The sequence below is a fragment of the Gopherus evgoodei genome, chromosome 9 (genome assembly GCF_007399415.2).
Source record: "Gopherus evgoodei ecotype Sinaloan lineage chromosome 9, rGopEvg1_v1.p, whole genome shotgun sequence".
NCBI lineage: Eukaryota > Metazoa > Chordata > Testudines > Testudinidae > Gopherus > Gopherus evgoodei.
The window spans coordinates 102889637-102910721 of record NC_044330.1 but is presented as its reverse complement, the minus strand read 5'-3'; the positions used below and the strand labels follow the sequence as shown (position 1 = coordinate 102910721).

At 48.7% G+C, this 21085-nt stretch overlaps 1 protein-coding gene across 1 annotated transcript in view; it reads right to left on the bottom strand.

Moving 5' to 3' along the window:
* Positions 1-12942, bottom strand: part of LOC115657037 (zinc finger protein ZIC 4-like) — a 34808-nt gene extending 21866 nt beyond the window's left edge. Inside the window, exons 1-3 of the mRNA XM_030574232.1 lie at positions 11918-12942; positions 10250-10553; positions 7779-7833 (exon numbers count right to left, since the gene is read on the bottom strand). Coding sequence (XP_030430092.1) covers positions 7779-7833; positions 10250-10553; positions 11918-12752 — 1194 coding nt within the window. The 5' untranslated portion in view covers positions 12753-12942. The remainder of the gene's footprint in view (positions 1-7778; positions 7834-10249; positions 10554-11917) is intronic.
* Between the last annotated feature and the right edge of the window lie 8143 nt (positions 12943-21085).

Here is a 21085-nt window from a genome sequence, read left to right as displayed (position 1 = left end):
CCAAGGATCGCAGTGTCCTCTTCAGCAACACAGCCCTCTGGCCGTGCCATACACTGTGCTCCCCCCTGCCAGGGGACCTGCAGTGTGCTGTTCAGACACTTCCATCAGTGGCTCCAGAACCCTCTTTACCCTCATATCAGGGCCTCTGTCTGCAACACCCCAGCAGCCAGCCAGGAGCTGCCTCTGGCTCCCTCGGCCCCTGTTTACAGCACTGCTCTGTCCAGGGTGCTGGTGGTTCTCTTGGTCCTTCAGGGACACAGTCCTTCCTCCCTGGGCTCCCCACAGAGAACTGCCTTCCTCTGCCTTGCAGCTCCCTTTTTATATGGATCTACTTGGCTGCTCCCTTCAGCCCTCCTCTGATTGGCTGCCTCTGGTGCAGCCTCCCTAGGGCTGCTTTTAACCCCTTTTCTACCAGTGAGAGGCAGCTGCCCCATCACAGCTACTTTCAAAGCTTTGGACTACAGTCTATAGAGATCACAAGATGGGGCATACAGTTAAATGGCTCTGCCAACAATGGGCACATTTTGCAATTAATATTGGAGACCTCAGACTCCTGACTCTGTAAAGCACACAGAAAGAGGAAAGATTTCAGCATTGCTCACTGGCAATAGGTATGCAATTTCTTTTATTGTCGATGGGTATTCCAAGCCAAATTCCTTCTGCACAGAGCTAACATTCCCCTCTGAGATAACTGAACCATAAAAATGTTCCAACAAATCCATCCAGATTATGATCTGCCAGATGATCAGATTAGAACATACTTCATGCTTAAGAGAGGCATCAACTCTGTATTCCAAAAACTCAGAATGCTACCAAAAGAAAATCCCACCTCACCATCATTAACTCTGATGGGTAGGTCCCTTCATGCCAAGTTGGAAATGAATACATTCCTCATAAATTCTTGGGACCCTAACTCAAGGTTATGGATGCTTTAGCACAAGGACTCCAATGAGTTTTTCTCTACACATTTAAAGAGCATGCTGTAAAGTTTCCCTGATGGATCAATTTGCCCTGCATATCAGAGTGATTTCAATTCAGATTGGAAATGGCTTATTTCCTTGACCCAATATGTACACTAAGCTTTCCAAAGACAAGGTCTGTGTGCTTTTGGTGTGTGAAGCAGTAAAACTTTCCCAGCATAAGATACTAGAAAAAAGTAGCTTTGCCCTAATATTCTGATGCAGCCAAACACATCTCCTGGGTAATAAATCAAAACAGCATGAATTCTCCCAGACTGAACAGAAGTGGTTTCTTGGTTTCTTAAATAAACATGGCAGCAAAAAAGTCATCATATCCTCTTGAAAAACCAAATTGACTCCTCTCATACAGAACTGCCTCAATTCTCTGCTAAAAGCAGCAAAATTAGGGGGGGAAATTGCTTTTGGAAAAATAAAGAGAAATATGTAGAAAGATGAGATCTTGCAACACTTATGTGTGAAGTACACCAGGCAGCTGTGTTTTATCATCAAATTAATACATAATATTGGTCATGAAATACTTTGATCTGGATACTATTCAAGTGTTCAAATACTATGAAGATGAGAGTCTAGACTAGACAGATAGCTAGTTCAGCTCCATAGGGGAAAAAAAAAGTCCTGTTGACTCATGTTTGGTGTTGCTAGTTTTCTCTTAGGTTTTTCTTCTTATCTTTCTTTTTCCTGAGCTAAAGTTGTTGTTGTTCCTTTTCTCTGACTGCTTTTTTAGTTTTCTTTCTTGTTTTCTATAGTTATCATGCAAATACAGCCTACCAAAGCAATGTAATCAATACATAATTTTTTTGCTGAATAACTTTCTGGTTTTCATAATTAATATTGGAGTGTATACTGTATACATTTCATTATGTGAACGCTCTTCAAAGCCTAATGAAATGTAAACCATAACAAAATAATAGCATGAATCCTGTGTAGAGGCTTCTATGCAGTTTTGCGCTAGTTATAGCATGAATTTGTTACAAAGTCTACCCAAAACTCTTGCCACTGTTTTATCCATGCCCTTGTTCTAAAGGTGCAATATTTATATCACAGATCACAATATTTTCTAGTGTCATAAAATGGAATCTTGAAGACTTCTCTAACTACAAACTCTTCCTTGATCTATTGTCCAGAGGTCAAGAATGAATGTAGAAACAGTCATGCTGATTTGAAGGGTGGATGGAATTTATGAAGAAACACGAAATTGTCATACAATAGTGGGTTTTACGGTACAGCATGTAGATACAGCCAATAGCCCCATCCTTTAAGGTGCTGTGATTGTCTTAGCTTCAGTGAGAGTTGAGGCTACTCAGAATATCACATACTATGCTCCAAGCACTTTATATGCATGATAATTCTCTTCCATCAAATCAACCAGAAGAGCTTGAAGGAATCATCACTGTTTTCAGCTTCATGGAAAAGAAAATTGATCTGTCCTTCTTGTATTGTCCCTTTTATGCATTGTTTGAATAGTCTGAAAAATTGCTGAGGTTTTTAATTCATCGTGTTCATACTGAAAACTAATTCCAGCATCCAAGTCTACATTTAAGTGCTAATTGTTCTATTTTAATGTGGGTGAAGGGTATATTTAGGTAGGAACAGACATCCAGGTAGAAGATTCTCTCCACCCACAAGGTTAAATCCTGCCATCTGTACTCTTATTAAAGTCAAGGGGCCATATCCTCATCTTGGGTAAATAGTCAGAGCTCAACTGAAGTTGGTGAGGTTATGACAATTTACCCTAGCTGAGATATGACCCAATGGGAGATTTGCTTGAGCTAAGGTAACAGTATCAGACCCATGCTGTAGATACATACATGCATAGGCTACCGGCTTCTTTTTCAACATGTGAGAGAGACCGCTGACTGCAAGTTAAAGTTAAGCATGTGCTTGAGTTCTTTGCTGGGCTGGGGCCTGCAGGCCAAATCCTGCAACAATTGGCATGGATACATTAGCAGTGAAAATGCAGCGTTCCCTCTGCACAGGTGGTCAGAGGAGCAGCCAGCCTACTCTGAGAGAGTCTACCCCCAACAGTGATAAATGACAATGCATAACAAGGGGCCATATGTTGCTCTGTTACCCTGATTTCTTTGAAGTTGCACCAGATTTACACTGGAGTAACTAAGAGCTGAATTTGGCCTTGTGTGCGTCCATCAGAAACATCATTTCTTCTTCTGTATTAAGAGCATGTCTGTGTTAGAAATGCAGCTTCCTTTACTCTTCCATGACCAGAAACAATGTTTCTGTGTTCAGCTGATGCCCTATTGCTAACTTGCATTTCTGTCAATTTCACCTAGACACATTTATTACAAATAGCAGTTGGCAGGACAGACTGCAGTAATTGGGGTCCCTTCTGCTTTATATATTCACTCGCAGCTTCCATTGACACTGTGCAGCCATGTGGAGAAAGTAAGATTGCTGTAGACATGGTGAAATTAAATCTGGATTCTACCATTTATAGAGATCAATGGGGGTCAGTAGTACAGAATTTATGCAGTGTGCATCTATCTAATGCAAATAGCCAAACAAAAACTCTGCAGCAGATCTAGCAGTAGGCAGAAATCTGCACCCTTTTTGCACGTGTTCACTGCCCCACCAATCCGGACTCTAACTTCTCCTCCCACATAAAGAAGACAACCCCATTTATATAAGGGGAGTTGCCTGCTTGTAATTGAGAGGAGAATTTGATACTCTGATCAGATGACTAGGTGTGTTAGAGGCTGGTTTAGGGTAGCAATTTTGGAAAAAAAATTAAATTTGGTCTGTTTTTTTTTTTTTTTTTGCGTTTGATGAAGATTATTTATATCTTAGGTAAGTAGGTGTGACCATAGGATATGAGCTGTTTACACAGTATTGCTAGCTCTCACAATTTTATTGTGAGTCTTTGTGGTAATTGGCATTTTTCATAAAGCCCCAGCTCCTGGAGTCCTGTGATTAGGTGACAATCTAGGCTTTCATTCTTTAAAACAGTTCATTTCTTCTAGCCCTCGTGGTTGTGTAGAAAAGCTTAGTAATTTTAAACCCTGGTGCATACTAAAGGCTCAAAAACCAGAAAGCAAAGAAAAAAGAACCCAGCATGTATTTAAGCCAACTTCATGATCTCTGGGGGCCCGACTCGTGATTTTTGAATGTTTTGCCCTGTTAATACTATGATGAATTCTATAAATAAACAAATCAATAGGAAATAATTTTCTAAAATATGTCTAGTTATGTGTCACTTACATGGTTGCAGGTTTAAATCATACTAAAAATACCTAGCTCTCCTAGAGCTGTATTCCTGCAGGTACCCTCCCACCTACCTTCCTGCATGGTCCTTATCAGAAATGACATAGTGGATAGTTCTCTGAAAACAGCCACTCCATGTGCAGCGGCAGTCAGAAAAGTGAACAGAATGCTGGGAATAATTAGGAAAGGGGTAGATAATAGGACAGAAAATATCATGTTGCCTCTATATAAATCCATGGTATGTGCACATCTTGAATATTGTGTGCAGATGCGGTCGCCCCATCTCGAAAAAGATATATTGGAATTGGAAACAGTTCAGAAAAGGGCAACAAAAATCATTAGGGGTGTAAAATGGCTTCTGTATGCGGAAAGATTAATAAGACTGGGACTTTTCAGCTTGGAAAAGAGATGGCTAAGGGGAGATATGAGTGAGGTCTATAAAATCACGACTGGTGTAGAGAAAGTAGATAAGAAACTGCTTCTTATAACATAAGAACTAGCGGTCACCAAATGAAATTAATAGGCAGCAGGTTTAAAACAAACAAAAGGAAGTATTTCTTCACACAACGCACAGTCAACCTGTGGAACTCCTTGCCAGAGGATGTTGTGAAGGCCAAGAACAAAACAGGTCTCAAGAAAGAACTGGATAAATTCATAGAGGATAGGTCCATCAATGGCTATTAGCCAGGATGGGCAGGAATGGTGTCCTTAGCCTCTGTTTGTCAGAAGCTGGGAATGGGTGACAGGGGATGGATCACTTGATGATTCCCTGTTCTGTTCATTCCCTCTGGGGCACCTGGCACTGGCCACTGTCGGTAGACAGGATACTGGGCTAGATGGACCTTTGGTCTGACCCTATATGACAGTTCTTATGTTCTTATAACAGCAGAGGGGATCATTTTCTGCTGCCAATTGTCATTTGCTGACCCCAGAAATATCTATAAAGCAACATTCATAGGGGGCCTGAATCAAACCTTTTTGAAGCCAATGGGAGTCCTTCTAGTCTATTCTGTTTATTTTCTCATCTCCTTCACTCCACTCCTGTTATTTGTTTCTTTCATTCACCTGTTACATCTTCTCTTTGAGCTTGTAAGCTCTTAATGGAAGGGGGCCACACTGAGCACAATACAGCCTAATCTGGCTGTGACTTTTAGGTGCTACCAGGATACAAGTGAAGTGCTTCATGGTAATAATCCCTTGAATGGGCTTTGGGTCAGGTCCACAGAGAGTCCTGGCTTTCCCCTCATACACACTTCCTCTGCCCCTTACCCATGTCCCCTCTTGGTGTCCTGGAGCTCCGCCCGGATTGTTTCCAAATCACAGCGGTCTCGGTGAGGCTAAGCATGGGCTCGGGTCACTACCTGCGACCCCGAGGGAAGATTGTGTCTCAGGATTTGGCCCTAAATACCTAGAGTCAATTGCACACGCAAAACCCACAAAACAAGGGGCTGCTGCCGCCAGTCATACCCCAGCCTGCGGCCTGAGGTCAGGGCAGCATGTTCGAACTAGTTCCCGTCACTGGGCGGGACTCTGTAGGGACCCCACCGCTTGTAACTTCGGAGCTCACCCCTCCAGTGTGATAATGTGCCTCAGCACCAATCCCGCCCTCCGCCTAGGCTGGGACATCAGCTAGAGGCTGAGGCAGCATCCGCCCCTGAAGCTTCAGATTCCACCCTCGTTTACACCAGCGCAAATCCGGAGTGACTCCACTGCGCCAGGGAGCACACTCGGACGGAGACAGCAGGAGTGCGCTTGTCAAGGGTGATCTCGGAGTCTCTTGGCTGTTGTATTAACATGATCCTGGGGAGAATGCTGAGAACTCCGGCTCCCCAGAGAGGCAGCGTCCGGACCCCGCTGCCAGTGTCACGGAGATGCGATGGGGACACCTGGCTCTGGGGCTAACAGCCGGGCTGCAGTGTGGCAGAGCGGGGCTAGCCAGGGCGGGTGAGTGACGGGGCAGCAGCTTAGCCCTGGCCTGGCCTAACTCAGCACGGGCCCATCTCCCTCCCGCAGCAGCCTCTGCAGCCCTACACCGGGCGTGCCTGGGCGCCCGCTTCGCCGGGCTCCGCCGTGAGCGCGGGGGCCGCCCTGCGGGAGGGAGCAGCTCTTTTCTCCGCGGGGCACCTGTCCCCCCTCCCCCCAGTGCAAAAGCAGGTGGGGAAATAAAAGCTTTGAAAGGGCCACGCTCCGGCGGTTCCACCTCTTGCGCCTCTGGGTGCGAGCTGCCCAGCCCTCCTTGGGGGCACCCCGAACGGAGAGGGGTCCCGCCCCAGACAGCCCTGGGTGCCGAGAGCCAAGGGAACGATCCAGACCTGGGGCTGGGCACTGGGTCACCACTCCAACCCCTGGGCTCAATTGGCTAGGGTGGGGGGTTCCTCTCTGTTGGACGCTGGGGCTGCGCAGGCGGGGGATCTCCCCCTCCATTCCCACACTCCCCCCTTCCCCGCGGCTCTGCGCTCTGGCCACAAGCCCCGAGGTCTGGGAACGACATACGGACGCTGTTCCCCTTCCCCACGGAAAGGCACTTCGGTGACTCCGGGGTTCCGGGCTCCCCAGCCTGCCAGGAGCTTGCCCACCACCATCAGCTGTGGGGGAGGGACGAAGGCAAGCAGTGAGGTTAGATTCCCCGAGGAGTGTCCAGCGCTGGGTTCCGCCGGCCAACACGGCTGTGGGGCCTGGGGCGGGGGAAGGTTCAAGGTGAGCTCAGCGAGCGGGTGGTAAAATGTTGTAGGGCATTTGGTGTGTGAAATAAAGGGCATAGTTTGGGGGGCTCTGTCTAGCCCCATACATCGATCTAGACTTATACACCCTATCTGTCTATCTATCTATCCATCCCCATACACCCCCTCATCTATCTAGCTAACCTCATATACCCCCTCTATCTATCTATCCACCCCATCTATCTATCCATCCTCATACACCCCCTCTATCTATCTATCGCCATCCACCCCATCTATCTATCCATCCCCATACACTCCCTCATCTATTTATCCAGGGGCGGCTCCAGGCACCACCACATCAAGCGGGTGCCTAGGGCGGCAAGCCATGGGGGGGGGGCGCTCTGCCGGTTGCCACCAGGGCGGCAGCGTGCCTGCAGAGGGTCGCTGGTTCTGCGGCTTCGGTGGACCTCCCTCAGGCTTGCCACGGAATCCGCGGACCGGGGTCCTCCCGCAGGCATGCCCCGGAAGACAGCCTGCTTGCGGTGCTTGGGGCGGGAAAATACCTAGAGCCACCCCTATATCTATCCATCTATCCATCCATCCCCATCCACCTCCTCTATCTATCTATCCCCAGCTACCCCCTCTATCTATCTATCCCCATACAGCCCTCCGATCGATCTAGCCTCATACAATCTATCTATCCCCATCCATCTATCCTCATACAATCTATCTATCTAAAGCACAGACTCTCCGCTAGTTTTCTAGGAGGAGTATTTTTAAAGGCTTCCTGGTTTTTTCCTGCCTAATTACTCAACGCGCGGTTATGGGAAGTAGGCTGCGGAACACGGTTTGCTTTGGAGACATAGGGTGGCAATGCGCTGTCTGCCCTGAGAGCAGAGCATGGCTTTCTCCGTCTACTTACGGCCTGCCTGAAACTAGTTGCCTGAGTTCTAGTTTTCAGGGCCGCTAGTTCTGATCTAGAACCCACATGAGGCACAAACTCCGCGAAAGAGAGTTTGCCCCGACTCTGCTGGTATGTGAGGTAGAAGGTTAATGGGACGGAGGGTCTCTTTGTGTCCATTCGAGGTGTGAAAACTGGAACGTCTGAACAGTCTTGGATGCTTTTGATGAACTTGGGTAGTCAATGTAGCAATTAAGGACTGATCTCCTACCTCCGTACTTGGGCAAGGAAGGGCCTCAGGATCGGGTCCCTCAAAGAGCTTCAAAGTATCAGAATTTCTCATGCCCACCGGTGCTAGTCAAATCGCTGCTTACGCCCAAAGAGTTACAGGCGCAAGTGTTAAAGGATCACAAAAATGTATTAATAACGCTTGATCCGGAGAATCTTTTATCTGTCTGACCTGCAGTAAAATTGCCAAGGGCCTCCAAAGAGAATTACTAATAACTGAAAGTCTGGGGAATTTGGCAAGAGTTGATTAGGAATTAATTATAGATAGATAGATAGATAGATAGATAGATTAAAATACTCCCCGTTTGCATGTTGTGTGCGTATGAAAAGAGAAGCCGTCCTTCGCCTTGCTGTGCTTTTCCTTAGGGTGAGCCAAGCCATTGAGAATTGCATTCACACAAAATCGTCAAAAATACCAGGGTTCACCTCCCCTAGCCCCGCAAAGCGTGACTTTTAACAGAGACTTTAAGCTAGAAGGAGAAACCTGGCAAAATAGGGGAAAACCATAGAGACAGATGGGGGTTGCCAATAAACTACTGCATTTCCAGTGATGGATTAGGGGAAATTATTTAATATCAATTTTCCCACTGTGCTTGGGGGTGGGGGAAGAAGAGAGGTTAATTCATGATTAGGCGTTTGGTGTGGAGAAAGTGAATAAGGAAAAGTTATTTACTTGTTCCCATAATACAAGAACTAGGGGCCACCAAATGAAATTAATGGGAAGCAGGTTTAAAACAAATAAAAAGGAAGCTTCTTCTTCACATAGCGCACAGTCAACCTGTGGAACTCCTTGCCTGAAAAGGTTGTGAAGGCTAGGATTATAACAGAGTTTAAAAGAGAACTAGATAAATTCATGGAGGTTAAGTCCGTTAATGGCTATTAGCCAGGATGGGTAAGGAATGGTGTCCCTAGCCTCTTTTTGTCAGAGGGTGGAGATGGATGGCAGGAGAGAGATCATTTGATCATTACCTGTTAGGTTCACTCCCTCTGGGACACCTGGCATTGGCCACTGTCGGTAGACAGGATACTGGGCTGGATGGATCTTTGGTCTGGCCCAGCATGGCCATTCTTATGGTCTTATGTTAGTAATTACAACTAAGCGACTTCAGTCAAAGAATGAGTTGTTGTTATCTAGACGCTTACAACGTTACAAGCTGGACTTGGATCATTGGGTTCCATCCACGGAAAACAGAATTCACAGATGTGGGTATCTACTGTCCAGCCCAGCTAACAGAATCAGTTCGTTTACCGTAATCTAGATAATTCCCAACCAATAACTGGCAGCACTACATCTCCCTGTGACCAGACGTGCCCGAGCACATTCGGTGATTTATTTCAAACTGCGTGTCAAACAACGATACAGAACTGGCACACCTCGAACATAAACAGAGCATAGCAAGAAAACGGACAAAATAACCCAATGAACATTAATGCTAAACAGTAAAACAACAAATCACTCTTGTAGCGCTGTAAATATCTATCTCTAATCACAGCCTTACAATTACAACCCTCTTTTTGCAACGCTTAGCGTCTGTAAGCACAGAATCCACGTGTGTTCCGTAACACGTGTGTGTGAGTGCGCGGGAGAGAGACGGGCCTTTTGCGCAGCGCTTGCCAAAGACGCAGGTTCGAGTTCATGACGCGGGTGACCGATATATTTCCAGTTGTTGCCGCCCTGGGGGAGATGAGCTGATCTTGGCAGAGACCAGCCGGGCTTGGATACCCAGGCCGGCATGCGGGAGCCCCTTTGGCTGCTAACCCCAGGTCCCAAGGAGGTTGCAGGCGTTTCCCACTCCCCGTACGTGGACGGTCCGGGTCCCAGAGGGAGCTGCCCCTCCCCGGCGCTCGGCTCGGGCTAGGGGCTCCGTGGTTCGAAGCCTGGCGCGGGCAGGGGGAGGAAGGCTCCTTTTGGCCCCGGAAAAGTGACCCCTCAGAGCTCACTGAGCCCTCTCCTGGAGGGGGGAGCGTTTCCTTCGTCCCTGCTGTGCCCTGGCTCCCAGCCCTTTGCGAGCCCGGCCGGGAGTGTGCGTGGGCTGGGAGACCCGCGGGAGCCCTCGGAGGGCACCTGGCGCCAGAGCTGGGGGCGAGCCGGCAGAGGGGTCCGTCTGGCCTCACGCCCACTGCGGGGGGTGGCGTGGGAGGTGCCCCCTCTTTCCGGCTCTGGAGCGTCCCTCTGTCTGCCCTGGCACCTGGAGGGGCCACACCTGGCTAGACAAGCGGCAGGGCTGGCCAATGACTGGCAGGCGCCAGCTCCCGGCTCCTGCGCCCCCGTGGGCTCTCCGGCCGCCCGGGGCTTGGCGGTGGCGGTGGCGGTGGCAGGCTCCAGGCTGCCGTGCGTTTTCAGGTGTTTGCGCAGGGAGCTGGGGTGGGTGTAGGATTTCTCGCACCCTTTGACTTTGCAGCGATATGGCTTGTCCCTCGAGTGCACGTGGGTGTGCTTCTTCCTGTCACTGCTGTTGGCAAACCTCCTGTCACACCCAGCGAATTCACACACGAACGGCTTCTCCCCTAGAACACAAACCCACATGCTCACCCGAGGCATCGCGTGTGGAAGGGGCACAAGAACGTGCCCGCGCGAGGCAACGCGTCATTTCCAGGAGCACAAAAAAATAATCTACTGTTTGCAGAACCAGGGGCTTGTTTTCGTGCCAGTAACTTTATCTTTTTCAGTGACACCGTTCAGCTACCCAGCATTTCAGTGTGATCTGCAGGCTGCGCGGGAGGCGCTGGCAGATCAGCCATCACAACGTATGCCTTAACTGATGGCGCAAATAAATAAAATAATACCTAGAATCCTTCAGGTTTGGGAGATCAGCCTCATAATTAATAAAGCGCCTGAAATCACTACCCCAATGCCAGTCCTCGCTCTGCCTTCAGAGGAAGCATCACATATGTTTACTCATTTCTCTGGTGTCAGAATTTGCTGGCTTTGTCTGGTAGATAGATGCAGTCAGACAGAGAATTTCCCAGCATGCCTCTCAAATTCTTGTTTTTTAAATATTTGTTTAACGTTTCGATTTGTCCAAACTGGGGTCTAATGCAAAATAATCCTCGGTAGCATATTACCCTTTCCGCACCGCGTTTCCTCGCATTTTTTCTCTTGGCGAGGTAGAGAGCTTAATAAAAAATTGTGGGCACAAGGCCCTATTTGGGGGTGGAGAGTAGACTAGAAGGGGGTCTTAAAAACGAGGGACACCGAAATCTAATTAGACAAGCTGAGGCAAAATTTAGTCACGTTAAGAATATTTTTACAGGAAAACGTGGAGGAAAGCAGAGGCTGCTAAGAGATTTCTTTCACTGCTAGTTCTATTTCTTCCTCCTAACAGAAAAATGACTTCCCTTTTTGTGTACTATGACATAATCACATGAAAGGAGGCTCATTTTGTTAAGCGCTGTAAGGTTCTAGGGGAAGACAATGTCTCTGAAACTGGAGTGTGGGGAGGGGGGGAGGCTTGTTACCTTCAGACAATATTCGTGTATTATTGACTGAAGAAGTATTAGGTGTGGGTGGGTGGGGGGTTTACCTTGGAGCAGTAGCCTGTAAGCATAGAGTTTGAGGAGGAAGGGAGGGGAAATGTTAGTAAAAACAATTGTCCCTTGTTTTCAATTATGAGCCAGAAATACAGCAAAAAATATTTCCCTAGTTATAATTAGCATCCAGAGGTAAACATATACCGCACATGCAACCGCTCTGGGGGCTTTTCCATTCAAATGAAAGGGAAAATAATATTACGGTTTTATTTATTTGTATTTTATTCTGGTTAGGTTTTATTGCTATTTCAACCCTTCCAAGTTCAGGAAGCAAATGATCCCCCCCTACCCACCCCCCAGAAAATCTACTTATTACTGTTGTTACTTGCAGTCTAACTAACCTGTGTGGATTCTTTTATGTATCTTCAGGTTTTCAGCTCTTGCAAACACTTTCTCACACCCAGGAAACGGGCACAGAAACGGCCTTTCGCCTGTGTGCACTCTGATGTGGTTTACGAGTTTGTATTTGGCTTTAAAGGGTTTTTTCTCCCTGGCGCAGCCCTCCCAGTCACAAACATGGTTGGGCTGCTCTGGTCCTCCGACGTGCTCCATGGTGACATGGTGGACTAGCTCATACATGGTGCTGAATATTCTGGAGCAAGCCTGCCTGGAGTGGTGTCCTTTGCTGCCAGTCCACTTGCAGATCAGTTCTTGTGGAATGGGCTGCCCAGGGTAAGGGAGAAAAGCGGCGGTCTCTCTGTGGATTGCCAGTTTCATCGTCTGATACCCTTCTAGAACGGGAGAGGCAAAGGGCGGCTCAGCCTGAGCTCCGCTTACTGGGCTGCAATGATGGGACCTGGTTCTCAGATCCCTTGCCAGCCTTCGTGCCCCCTGCTCCTTAGAGTTTCTGGTGCTAGCTGCCTGCTTTGGCGAACCCTGGTTTTCACGTCCCCTGTGGTTGGGTGAGTCTAGATACATCCGGAACATGCCATGGTAAGAGGTTCTGGAGGAATTCTCATCAGCAGCTCCGGGCATGGTGGGTCCTGGGGGATCTCTGCTTATGGGCGAGCTGTCCCAGCTGGTGTCAGAGGCAAACCGGAGAGGGGAGACACTGGGGATCTCCAGCCATACACCGAGCCCGGTGTCAGAATCTGGCAAACTGTGAGAGGAGCCGAGTTTTAAGGAAGTGCCAGTGGGGTGCCCTCCATTCCCCAGTACCAAAGGTGGCAGCGCCATGCTGCGCTCGGTATTACCATCCCCAGGGTAGGGCAGCTAGTCCACCTCGACCAGCCTGTCATATTGTGAGCTAGGTAGGTGGATGGGAACCTCCAAAATTAATTAGCCCCCCTGCCCCCGATATTTGCCTACTTAGTGTCCATAACAAACACAGCCCACGTGATCCGGGAAAAGGCGAGAGAAAGACACACACAACAGCCAGGCAAATTGTTAGCAACTCCAGCGTTTGGGGAGCTCGGTGCTGTAACTATGCCCTCAGCATTCAGAGCCCTTAAAGTGATGGTAAAAATGCATCTAAACATGCTGCCGTGTATATATAAAAGCACAGCGGGATGAGCTGCTTTCCAGAAAGGGGCTTGGTGATTGGCTGTGGCTTGGCATGACTGACAAGAGCTTAGTTTGGTAAAGAGAAGACACGCAAGCTTTCACAGCAGGATTTCTTTTCTAAAATATATCACACTAGCCTTTGAAAAGCGCCGCACACTCTCAGGGAAGTAAGGTTTCACCGGCTTGCTTTCTAGTGCGCTGACATTTCTTTACAACGCAGCTCAGATCAAAAAAAGAAATAAAATGTGTTCCAAACACAATGTTTTAATTAGTTGATTCTGTGCGTTCTGCTTTTATCTGGTGTCTGTATCAGGGAGCCCTACCCTTTAATTAAAACAACCGCCTGCCTGTACAACGGCGCAGGCAAATACTTAACTTCCCCCTTTGTAGCTCCGAGCAAATGCAATTTACTGCACCTCGCGGACGCATTTCTAAAATAAACGTGGACGCCTTTAAAGCTAGATGCGAGTGGGCGAAGGGACCGGGCGATGGCTGCTGAAAACTTAAGGGGAGAAGTGAGATTACATATGAAATTCTGCTAGTATCAATATTAATTTCCACAACATCTGCAGGACAACGGGAGAATATGTTGTGAGGCTCCTACAAAGGGCGATTACATGGAACAAAGACATATAATTGTCTTGATCTGGGATCTACATTAGAAATGCTACATTTTTTTTAAGCGGCAAATGACATTCAAGCAAAGTTTCAATGCTCCCCGGTCTCGCCCAACTGGGCAATCACTTTCCCCGTGTTTGCTTGTTTGTGAACCGTACAGTGGTGACGTTCATCCTTTTCTAAACAGGTTTCTCACTGCGCAACTGACACTTGGGAAATGATCCCACTATGAATTGAATCCGCTCGGTGAAAAGCGCACTGGTTGAACAGTGCCTTAATTCTAGCCAGGGAAGCAGGTTAACTGTTCTACCTTACTTCTCTGATCCCGAGACAAAGCTACAATGAAATAATCCGATTTGTTTTCTAGCTGAGGCATTCCTGCTTTTCCTGCTAGTCTACCTGCAAAAAACCAACAAACAAACAAAGACCGAAAACTTTACCCTGACAACGTCTAATGCCTTTTGCAACCGACATTTGTTGATCCCTAATCTGAGGCAGCGACACGGTGGTTCTAAACGAAAGACAAATGATTTGATTTATTCGTGCGGTTATAAAAACGTAACACAACACATTCTAGCAGAACAAAAGGCTGGATCTTGAAATGCTGGTAAATGAATTGGCTGGTTTGCTTTAATATAAATATAGATACGGTCCATCAAATGAAAATCAGATTCTGAGTCGTCTTGACAAACATTTCCGTTTTAAATACAGCGCTGACGGGCAATTAATGATAACCCCGCTGGACTGATTAGTTTGTGTAAGTAACAATAAACAGGTCTACAGAAATTGACACATAAATGCAGCGATCGTAGGAAACCTTGAGCTTTTCTTACTCAGTTTCCTAGAATGAAAACATGATGTTTTGCTAATCTTTTGCCCTCCCCAGTTGGTTCTATTTTTAATTTTTGAAGAACAAATACACGAGCTTGAAAAATAATATTTTCAAATGAAGTGGTTCACTAATTCAATTAAACCCTAGGCAAAGTGCAGAGGGAGCGAGGGACATTTCACTGAAGCTAATTCATCTTCCTTAGTAAAGTAGGAAGATTGCTTTCAATCTGCATTTGCTGCTGTCAGTATAAAATTAAGTAACTGCGTCTATCTTCCATGGACGTTGTTCCTGGTCCTGGTTCAAACGCTAAATAGCTCATTTGGTAGCAGTAATAAACCCGTTATTTCAGGCATTCACAATAATCTTACAGGGTTTCCCAGGCTTGCTCGAATTGTCAGTGATGTGATTACTCCTAATCACAAACGAGAAATAGAAACAAACTGACATTCAGTAAGAACCTGCTCCACCCAAACACAGAACCTTTTATTTATCACGTCTTTCCCGTATCTTCTAACCCCTATGGCTGAAAACTTTCCTTAGCTTTCGAGTCTTATTGACTCCCGAGGGACTGCTTTTGGAGCGCATGCCTGGCGATTAAGACGTAGTGTGAATTATAATCTGATTTCACTCCGTATTGCCATTCAGAAATATCTTTGCAAAGGAATAAAGAGGTAAAATAAATCCCAGATCAACAGAAAGCCCTAGACACAGAAAGCCAAATGGCAAAATATGAAGAAACCGTTTCAAATCCAACAGAAAAGGCTACAAATATAGCGGAAGAAAAGGCTTAATTCTCCTCATATAATTTGGGAGGGGGATCTAAATGTATCATTTAAGTGTCACTGAATATTGAAGCACCACATTCGGAGTGACTAAGGCATGTAACCGAGAACACTGAATACATTAAAACGAGACTTCTGTGATTTTTTTTCTAAGACCTTAAAATATTCAACACGTTGTTTAAAAATGGCTTCCGTGACATTAGAAACTCATTCGTTTCCTTGGTGGATGCTAAATCTTTTGCTGGTACCTGCGAACTAGTGAGATGGGGGGAAACCATCTAGTTCCACCCAGTTCTTTGGGAAAACAACGCGAAACCAAACAGGAACGGAGTAGGAAGGTGTCCTGTTATGTCAAATACTCGGTGTTAGCGTAAATCTGCCTCCGTGCTCCAAACCCACACGCCCCACAAGTGTCCTGGGCTGCCAGGACTGCCTGCAGGAATGGAGACCGGCAACCTGAGGGAGGGCTGGAGGGGCAGGCTCCTGCCCTGCAGGAGGGGAGGACACAGCGAGCTCCGGGCAGGAGAGGGCCTGGCTCCGAAAGGAGAAGGGCTGGATCCTCATCCATCCTTCTCTGGGCCCTCTCGCTGCAGCTGCTGGCCAGGCGATCAGGTGGCAGGGGAGGGCAGGCACCAGAGACCACCCGAGCCAGAGCCCTGAGCTGCCCAGAGCACATCACTCGCGGACGTGGGGAGCCCCACCGCATGGTGTGTAAGAACCCCCCCCCCCATCCCGGAGCTGTCACCCAGGGGTGCCCAGTCCCGGCCCCGGGCAGGCGGAGCGCCGGGCGAATGGCTGCTTTGCAGCAGCTTCCTCCAAGCACCTGTCCGGGGCCAGGAGACTGCGGTTAAATAAACAGCTTCCTTGAGGGGAGGCAGATCCCGCCCGGCTTGGGGAGCGACCGGAAGCCTCTGGTCGGATGCAGGCTGATTGCCGAGCTACCAGCCACAGGCCTGCAGCACGGACGCCTCTGCTTGTCCAGCTTTCACCCACGCGGCCTAGGCAGGAATTCCGGCTGCCCCTTGTAGGTCAGGTCAGGTTCCCTCGCCCACCCAGAGAAAGGCCTTTAACCTGCCCCGGCCCCTGCCCTGTGCTCCGGGAGTCAGCTCCATCCCTGGGCTTCTCCCACTGCCAGCCCGCCCGGCTGCTGCAGCACCTGGGCGACAATTGCCCTGACATCGGAAACGCAAATCGGGCAAAACGCCCGGAGTCTGCAGTGTCCCTACCAGGAGAAACTCCGGGAGCCCCCTCACACAACTGGGTCCCCCAGCTTCCACTGCCTGCGCAAAGCGCCCATAAAGCTGGGCACACAAGGGGCTAGTGCCCTTTGCACGTGAATCACCCCCAGACCCGAGACCAATGCCGTCCCCCCCACGTTGCCTTATGCAATGGCCTGCTGCTCTCCATGTGCAATTCGCTGGGAGCAGGATCGGGCCCTACTCCTTAAAAGACTGGGACCTTCTCTCGTAAATAGGTTCAGCTGTCTGGGGCCCCTTGTGGTACCCTGGCCACGGGATGGGCCACAGGTCAGCAGGGAGAGAGACTTTAGAAAGGGAGAGGGTGAAATTTACACCTGTTGGTATGAACCGGAACGTCTCCACTCTCCGCGTGCAGAGCCAGAACAGGGGAGACATTGCAGGGGCCATTCACTCCTCCCAGCCGGATGGGGCCCGATCCTGCCAAACGGCTATCTGCTTCCTTGGGAGCAGGATCGGGCCCTTCTAGCGAAAACTGAAGGGAGGACATCACGGTTTGCCTAAAAACGGTAAAGCTTGTGTGGTGTGGGGCAGGATGACTGGGCGGGCTGGGGATTTCTTTCTTTCGAATTGAACGTAAGTTCCCAAATTCCTGATGCGTTTAATTTCCTTTTTCTCCATTGGAACGTGGTCTGCTTATTTTCGGTCCAGTATTCTCTCGTTCTCGGCAAATTCTAGGGTTTTTCCCCCTGGTAGTCTTTATATTCCAAAGGGCCAGTGGGTGAGAGCTATTCTACGAGAGGGGTGTGTGTGTGTGTGTGTGTGTGTGTGTGTGTGTGTGTGTGTGTGTGTGTGTGTGTGTGTGTGTGTGTGTGTGAGAGAGAGAGAGAGAGAGAGAGAGAGAGACCTGGTAAGAGGCCGTGGGGGGAGGGATATATCCTGTTTGAAAGGTCAGGGAATAATAGAACAAGAGGCTGCACTTGTCCAACGCAGTTGCTCAGTGTCACCACCCCAGGCCCGGGCGGCTCCAGGCAAGTCCAGAGCTAGAGCCCGATTGCGAGGGTGATATGGAGGAGCGGGGACTTCAGAGACTGGGCGAGCTGGCGAGCCCCCAGGCGTGACTCTGGAAGTCTGGGGTCCCTGGCCCACCCGGGGCACAATGTGCTCTGCTCTGGAGCGCCCCCTAGTGTCAAGCTGCGCTCCCGCGCAGCTTGTTTTCTCGCCAGTCGCGGGGGTATTGCCGGCTGTTGCTCAGCCCGGGCTATGGGTTTGGACTACGGCACTGGCCTGCGCCGAGTCCCGCGGGGCCTGCGGGCGGGTTTGGGCCAGGGCCACGGCCACCAAAACCTCAGCCCTTCTCCTGTTTCCTGGGCCGGGCCCAGTGACTGAACCACGCCTGCTGCAGCCTGGAGGGCCGGGCGCTTGCACTGGGCGCTGGCTCGCCTGTTTTAGCACCGAGCCCGGCGAACTGGGGCGCACGGGCTGGCCTGGGGGGCAGGAAATGTGCAGCCCTCCCCCCCAGGTTCAGAAACACGGTCTCGCGCTGTGCCAAAAACGTGACACACGCGCCTGCAAACTCCGCGGTGATGTTCAGTCCATCTCACCACCCTAGGCTGGCTGAACTTCCCCATTCGGCCCGGGTAAAACAGGAAAGCGGCCGCAGCCAGGCACAGGGAGACCAGAGCGGGGCTGCTGTTCACTATTATCCGAAATCTGGTGTCTCCACCTTAAATCTCCCCTGCAAAGCTCCAGCCGCGGAGCACAGACCTTGCTACAGGAGCATGAGAAGCTGGAGTTTTGGGGAAGCGATCGTTCTTGTTCCCATTCGGGGATGTGGGGAAGTGACTTCCAGGAACACAATAATTAACCGGATCGGGACAATATTCGGGGTGACTCAGAAAGCAGGGCAAATAAAAGTGCCTATTTATTCTGCAGGCCTTTAACACGCCTTTGCTACACTCTCCCCATCGCCTCTTCCCTGCCCGTCCTCCGCACGCGGGCTCAGCCCGGCCTCCCCAGCTCAGATCTCCGGGGTGGGGCCCGGTGCCTACCCTGCCCAGGGGCCAGCTTGCTTTTCTCGAGCAGCCGAGCCGAGCCCAGAGCGAGTTCTGGGCGAGCCTGAGCAAGAGGAGCGGAGCTGTTCTGTGGGCAGGCTGGGGGCTTGCCAGTTCACATGCCTTCGAGCCGTTTGGTGGCTCCGGTTGCCCCACAGGGCTCAGTCACGCAGAAAGGGTCAATAAAGTGTCTGTCCCCCGCAAAAGAAGAAAGACAATAAAGCCACCCTCCAGGTCACAGGTCACCTCGTCGCTGATTGAGATATTCGCAACTTTTCCCCCCCTTCTACTTCTGAAAAGCTAAAGTTAGCTGGGGCGGGGGAGGAGGGAGCCGGAGCCTGAAACGGAGACGGGCTTTTGATTCCGGCAACTAGAAAAAGGCATCTTAAAATAAGCAAAACAGCCCTTGATTTAGTAAACCTGGCAAAGCTGTCATAGCACACAGGAGCCGCACCCCCCCCCCCCTTGCCCAGGCAAACCCCTTGCAGAGTGAAAGAGACCTGATTTCCTTCCCCAGGGCAGGCACCTTTGCTGTAATAGCCTCTCCTTTAAAACAAATCATTCGTGCCAGGATGTAGTCGGCGAGTGCAGGATGAACAAGCGGCCAGGATGCAGAAGTAACTTTTTGGTTTTTTCATTCATATTCTGAAAAAGCTGAAAGCTAGTATGCACCTTTGGTGTCCCAACTGCATTGCCTGGAAGTAAGTAAGAGAGAGAGAGCGTTGAAGCCAACATAATCAGGAGTGGGGGTGGAAATGGGTGTTCATTAAAAAAATGAATCTGTTGAACCCCAGGTGCCTCTGTGGCAAATAATAATTCGCGGGTTGTGCTCTAAAAATAATCAAGAAGAGGAGTAGATGGAACAGCAGAATATTTATAGCTAATAGCGTGGGGCTTTCAGGACAAATCTAGACGTGATTTTTTAAATCGATGCGGTCAATGCAGAATTAAGGCTCTGGCAGTGATCCGAAGGGGGGGGTGCTGTTGGGTTTTGCTGTCCCTTTATAAATGGATGTGGGCTCCCCAGAGGGGAAAGTTCCTAGTCAGAGACATAACGCTCACATAACACTAAGCTGGCTGAATCAACCGCTTAGAGGTTTTTAATTTGCATTTTTACAAACAAACATACAGTATAAGGAAAATGTGACTCCTCAGAGAGCACCACGTCTTGCAGAACGGAGTGACTATAGTGGGCCCAAAAAACTTTGTATTCAGAAATTAATTACCGTCGCCATGTTATGGTCCCCTGGTATATTCCACCGTAAGCACAAATACGGTAAATGCGCCCACCTCAGATTTGTGTTTTGCCTCTGAAACTAGAGGGAGAAGCTGCGCTCCAAGGTTCTCTGTATGGCATGAATGGTTTGGGCTTTGGAAAGAGAAGAGCCCTTTGTTTTATCTCTGCATTTATTAAGAATAATTGAAAAATGCCCCTCAGATTTTGCAACCCAGCGGAACCATCAGTTATTTTAACCTGTTTTTTTTGTTCCTGCCTGGATTAAAACAGAACCTACACTTCGCCCAGAAGCCAAATACAGGAGAAGATACTGTAGTCAGACAAGAATTCCGCTCCTTTTAGTTACAGTATGTCCCTGATATTCTCCCAAATCGTCCGTCTGGCAGTTTAGCGATCTCTGTGTGCTTATTGAAGACATTTGCTTACCTTTCTATTGCTTTTGCTTATCTAGGCTCTAGCATACAATTCATCCCGTGCATTTCTTAAACGTAATTCATTAATTACAGTACGCGGAGAGCGCGGGCGAGTTCCTACACACTTCTGTTTGTTATAAACACGGCTCATGTTTTTCACCCCCATTTTCGATACATTAAAGCGTTTCTCCCTGCCTCTCTGCATTTTGATTTTCTGAACCCCTTTCTTTGTGGAAGTTCAGACCTGTTTACTTCAGCCGGTATCTCTGAAGTTCCAATGTACATGTGATTACCCCTCGGCTGATTGACAGTTACAATGAAAATGTCTCATTCGCTTCTGGTTTGCATTTAATTACACTGGAATTGCAATATGGTTATGGCAAAAGAAAAACTACATTCCTGTCCGCTTATTAGCGAGATCCATTTGTCTAGGATACACTGACTTGTAAAAGGAATTTAGCGCTCATAAAATATTTGCCTTTCTCTTTGGGCTGCAGTTTGAAAACAAAAACTCTTTATACGGCCATCAAAAAACTTCCAGTACGACCCAGCTCTTCGCTTTTCAGCAGGCACAGAGCTGACTGGAGATCAATACAGAAACTTCACCTGGAAAGCCCCATAGATTATCTTTAATGGGAAAGAAATGAGTTTGGGAAATTTGCCCCTTGTCTGAGATTTCTGTGGGGAGTATCTAGGGCCCCGTCTCGCAGTTTTCACTCTGGCAATAGGACCTGAGACTTGAATGGGAGTTTTGCTGGAATAAGGGCGGTAAAATGAGATTTACAGTCAATAAAACGCCCTTTTCGTCAGTTTCACGCACATACAAATGATCCTGGCTCTGATGTGCGTCGTAAAGCGAGGCGAGCGGTTTGTC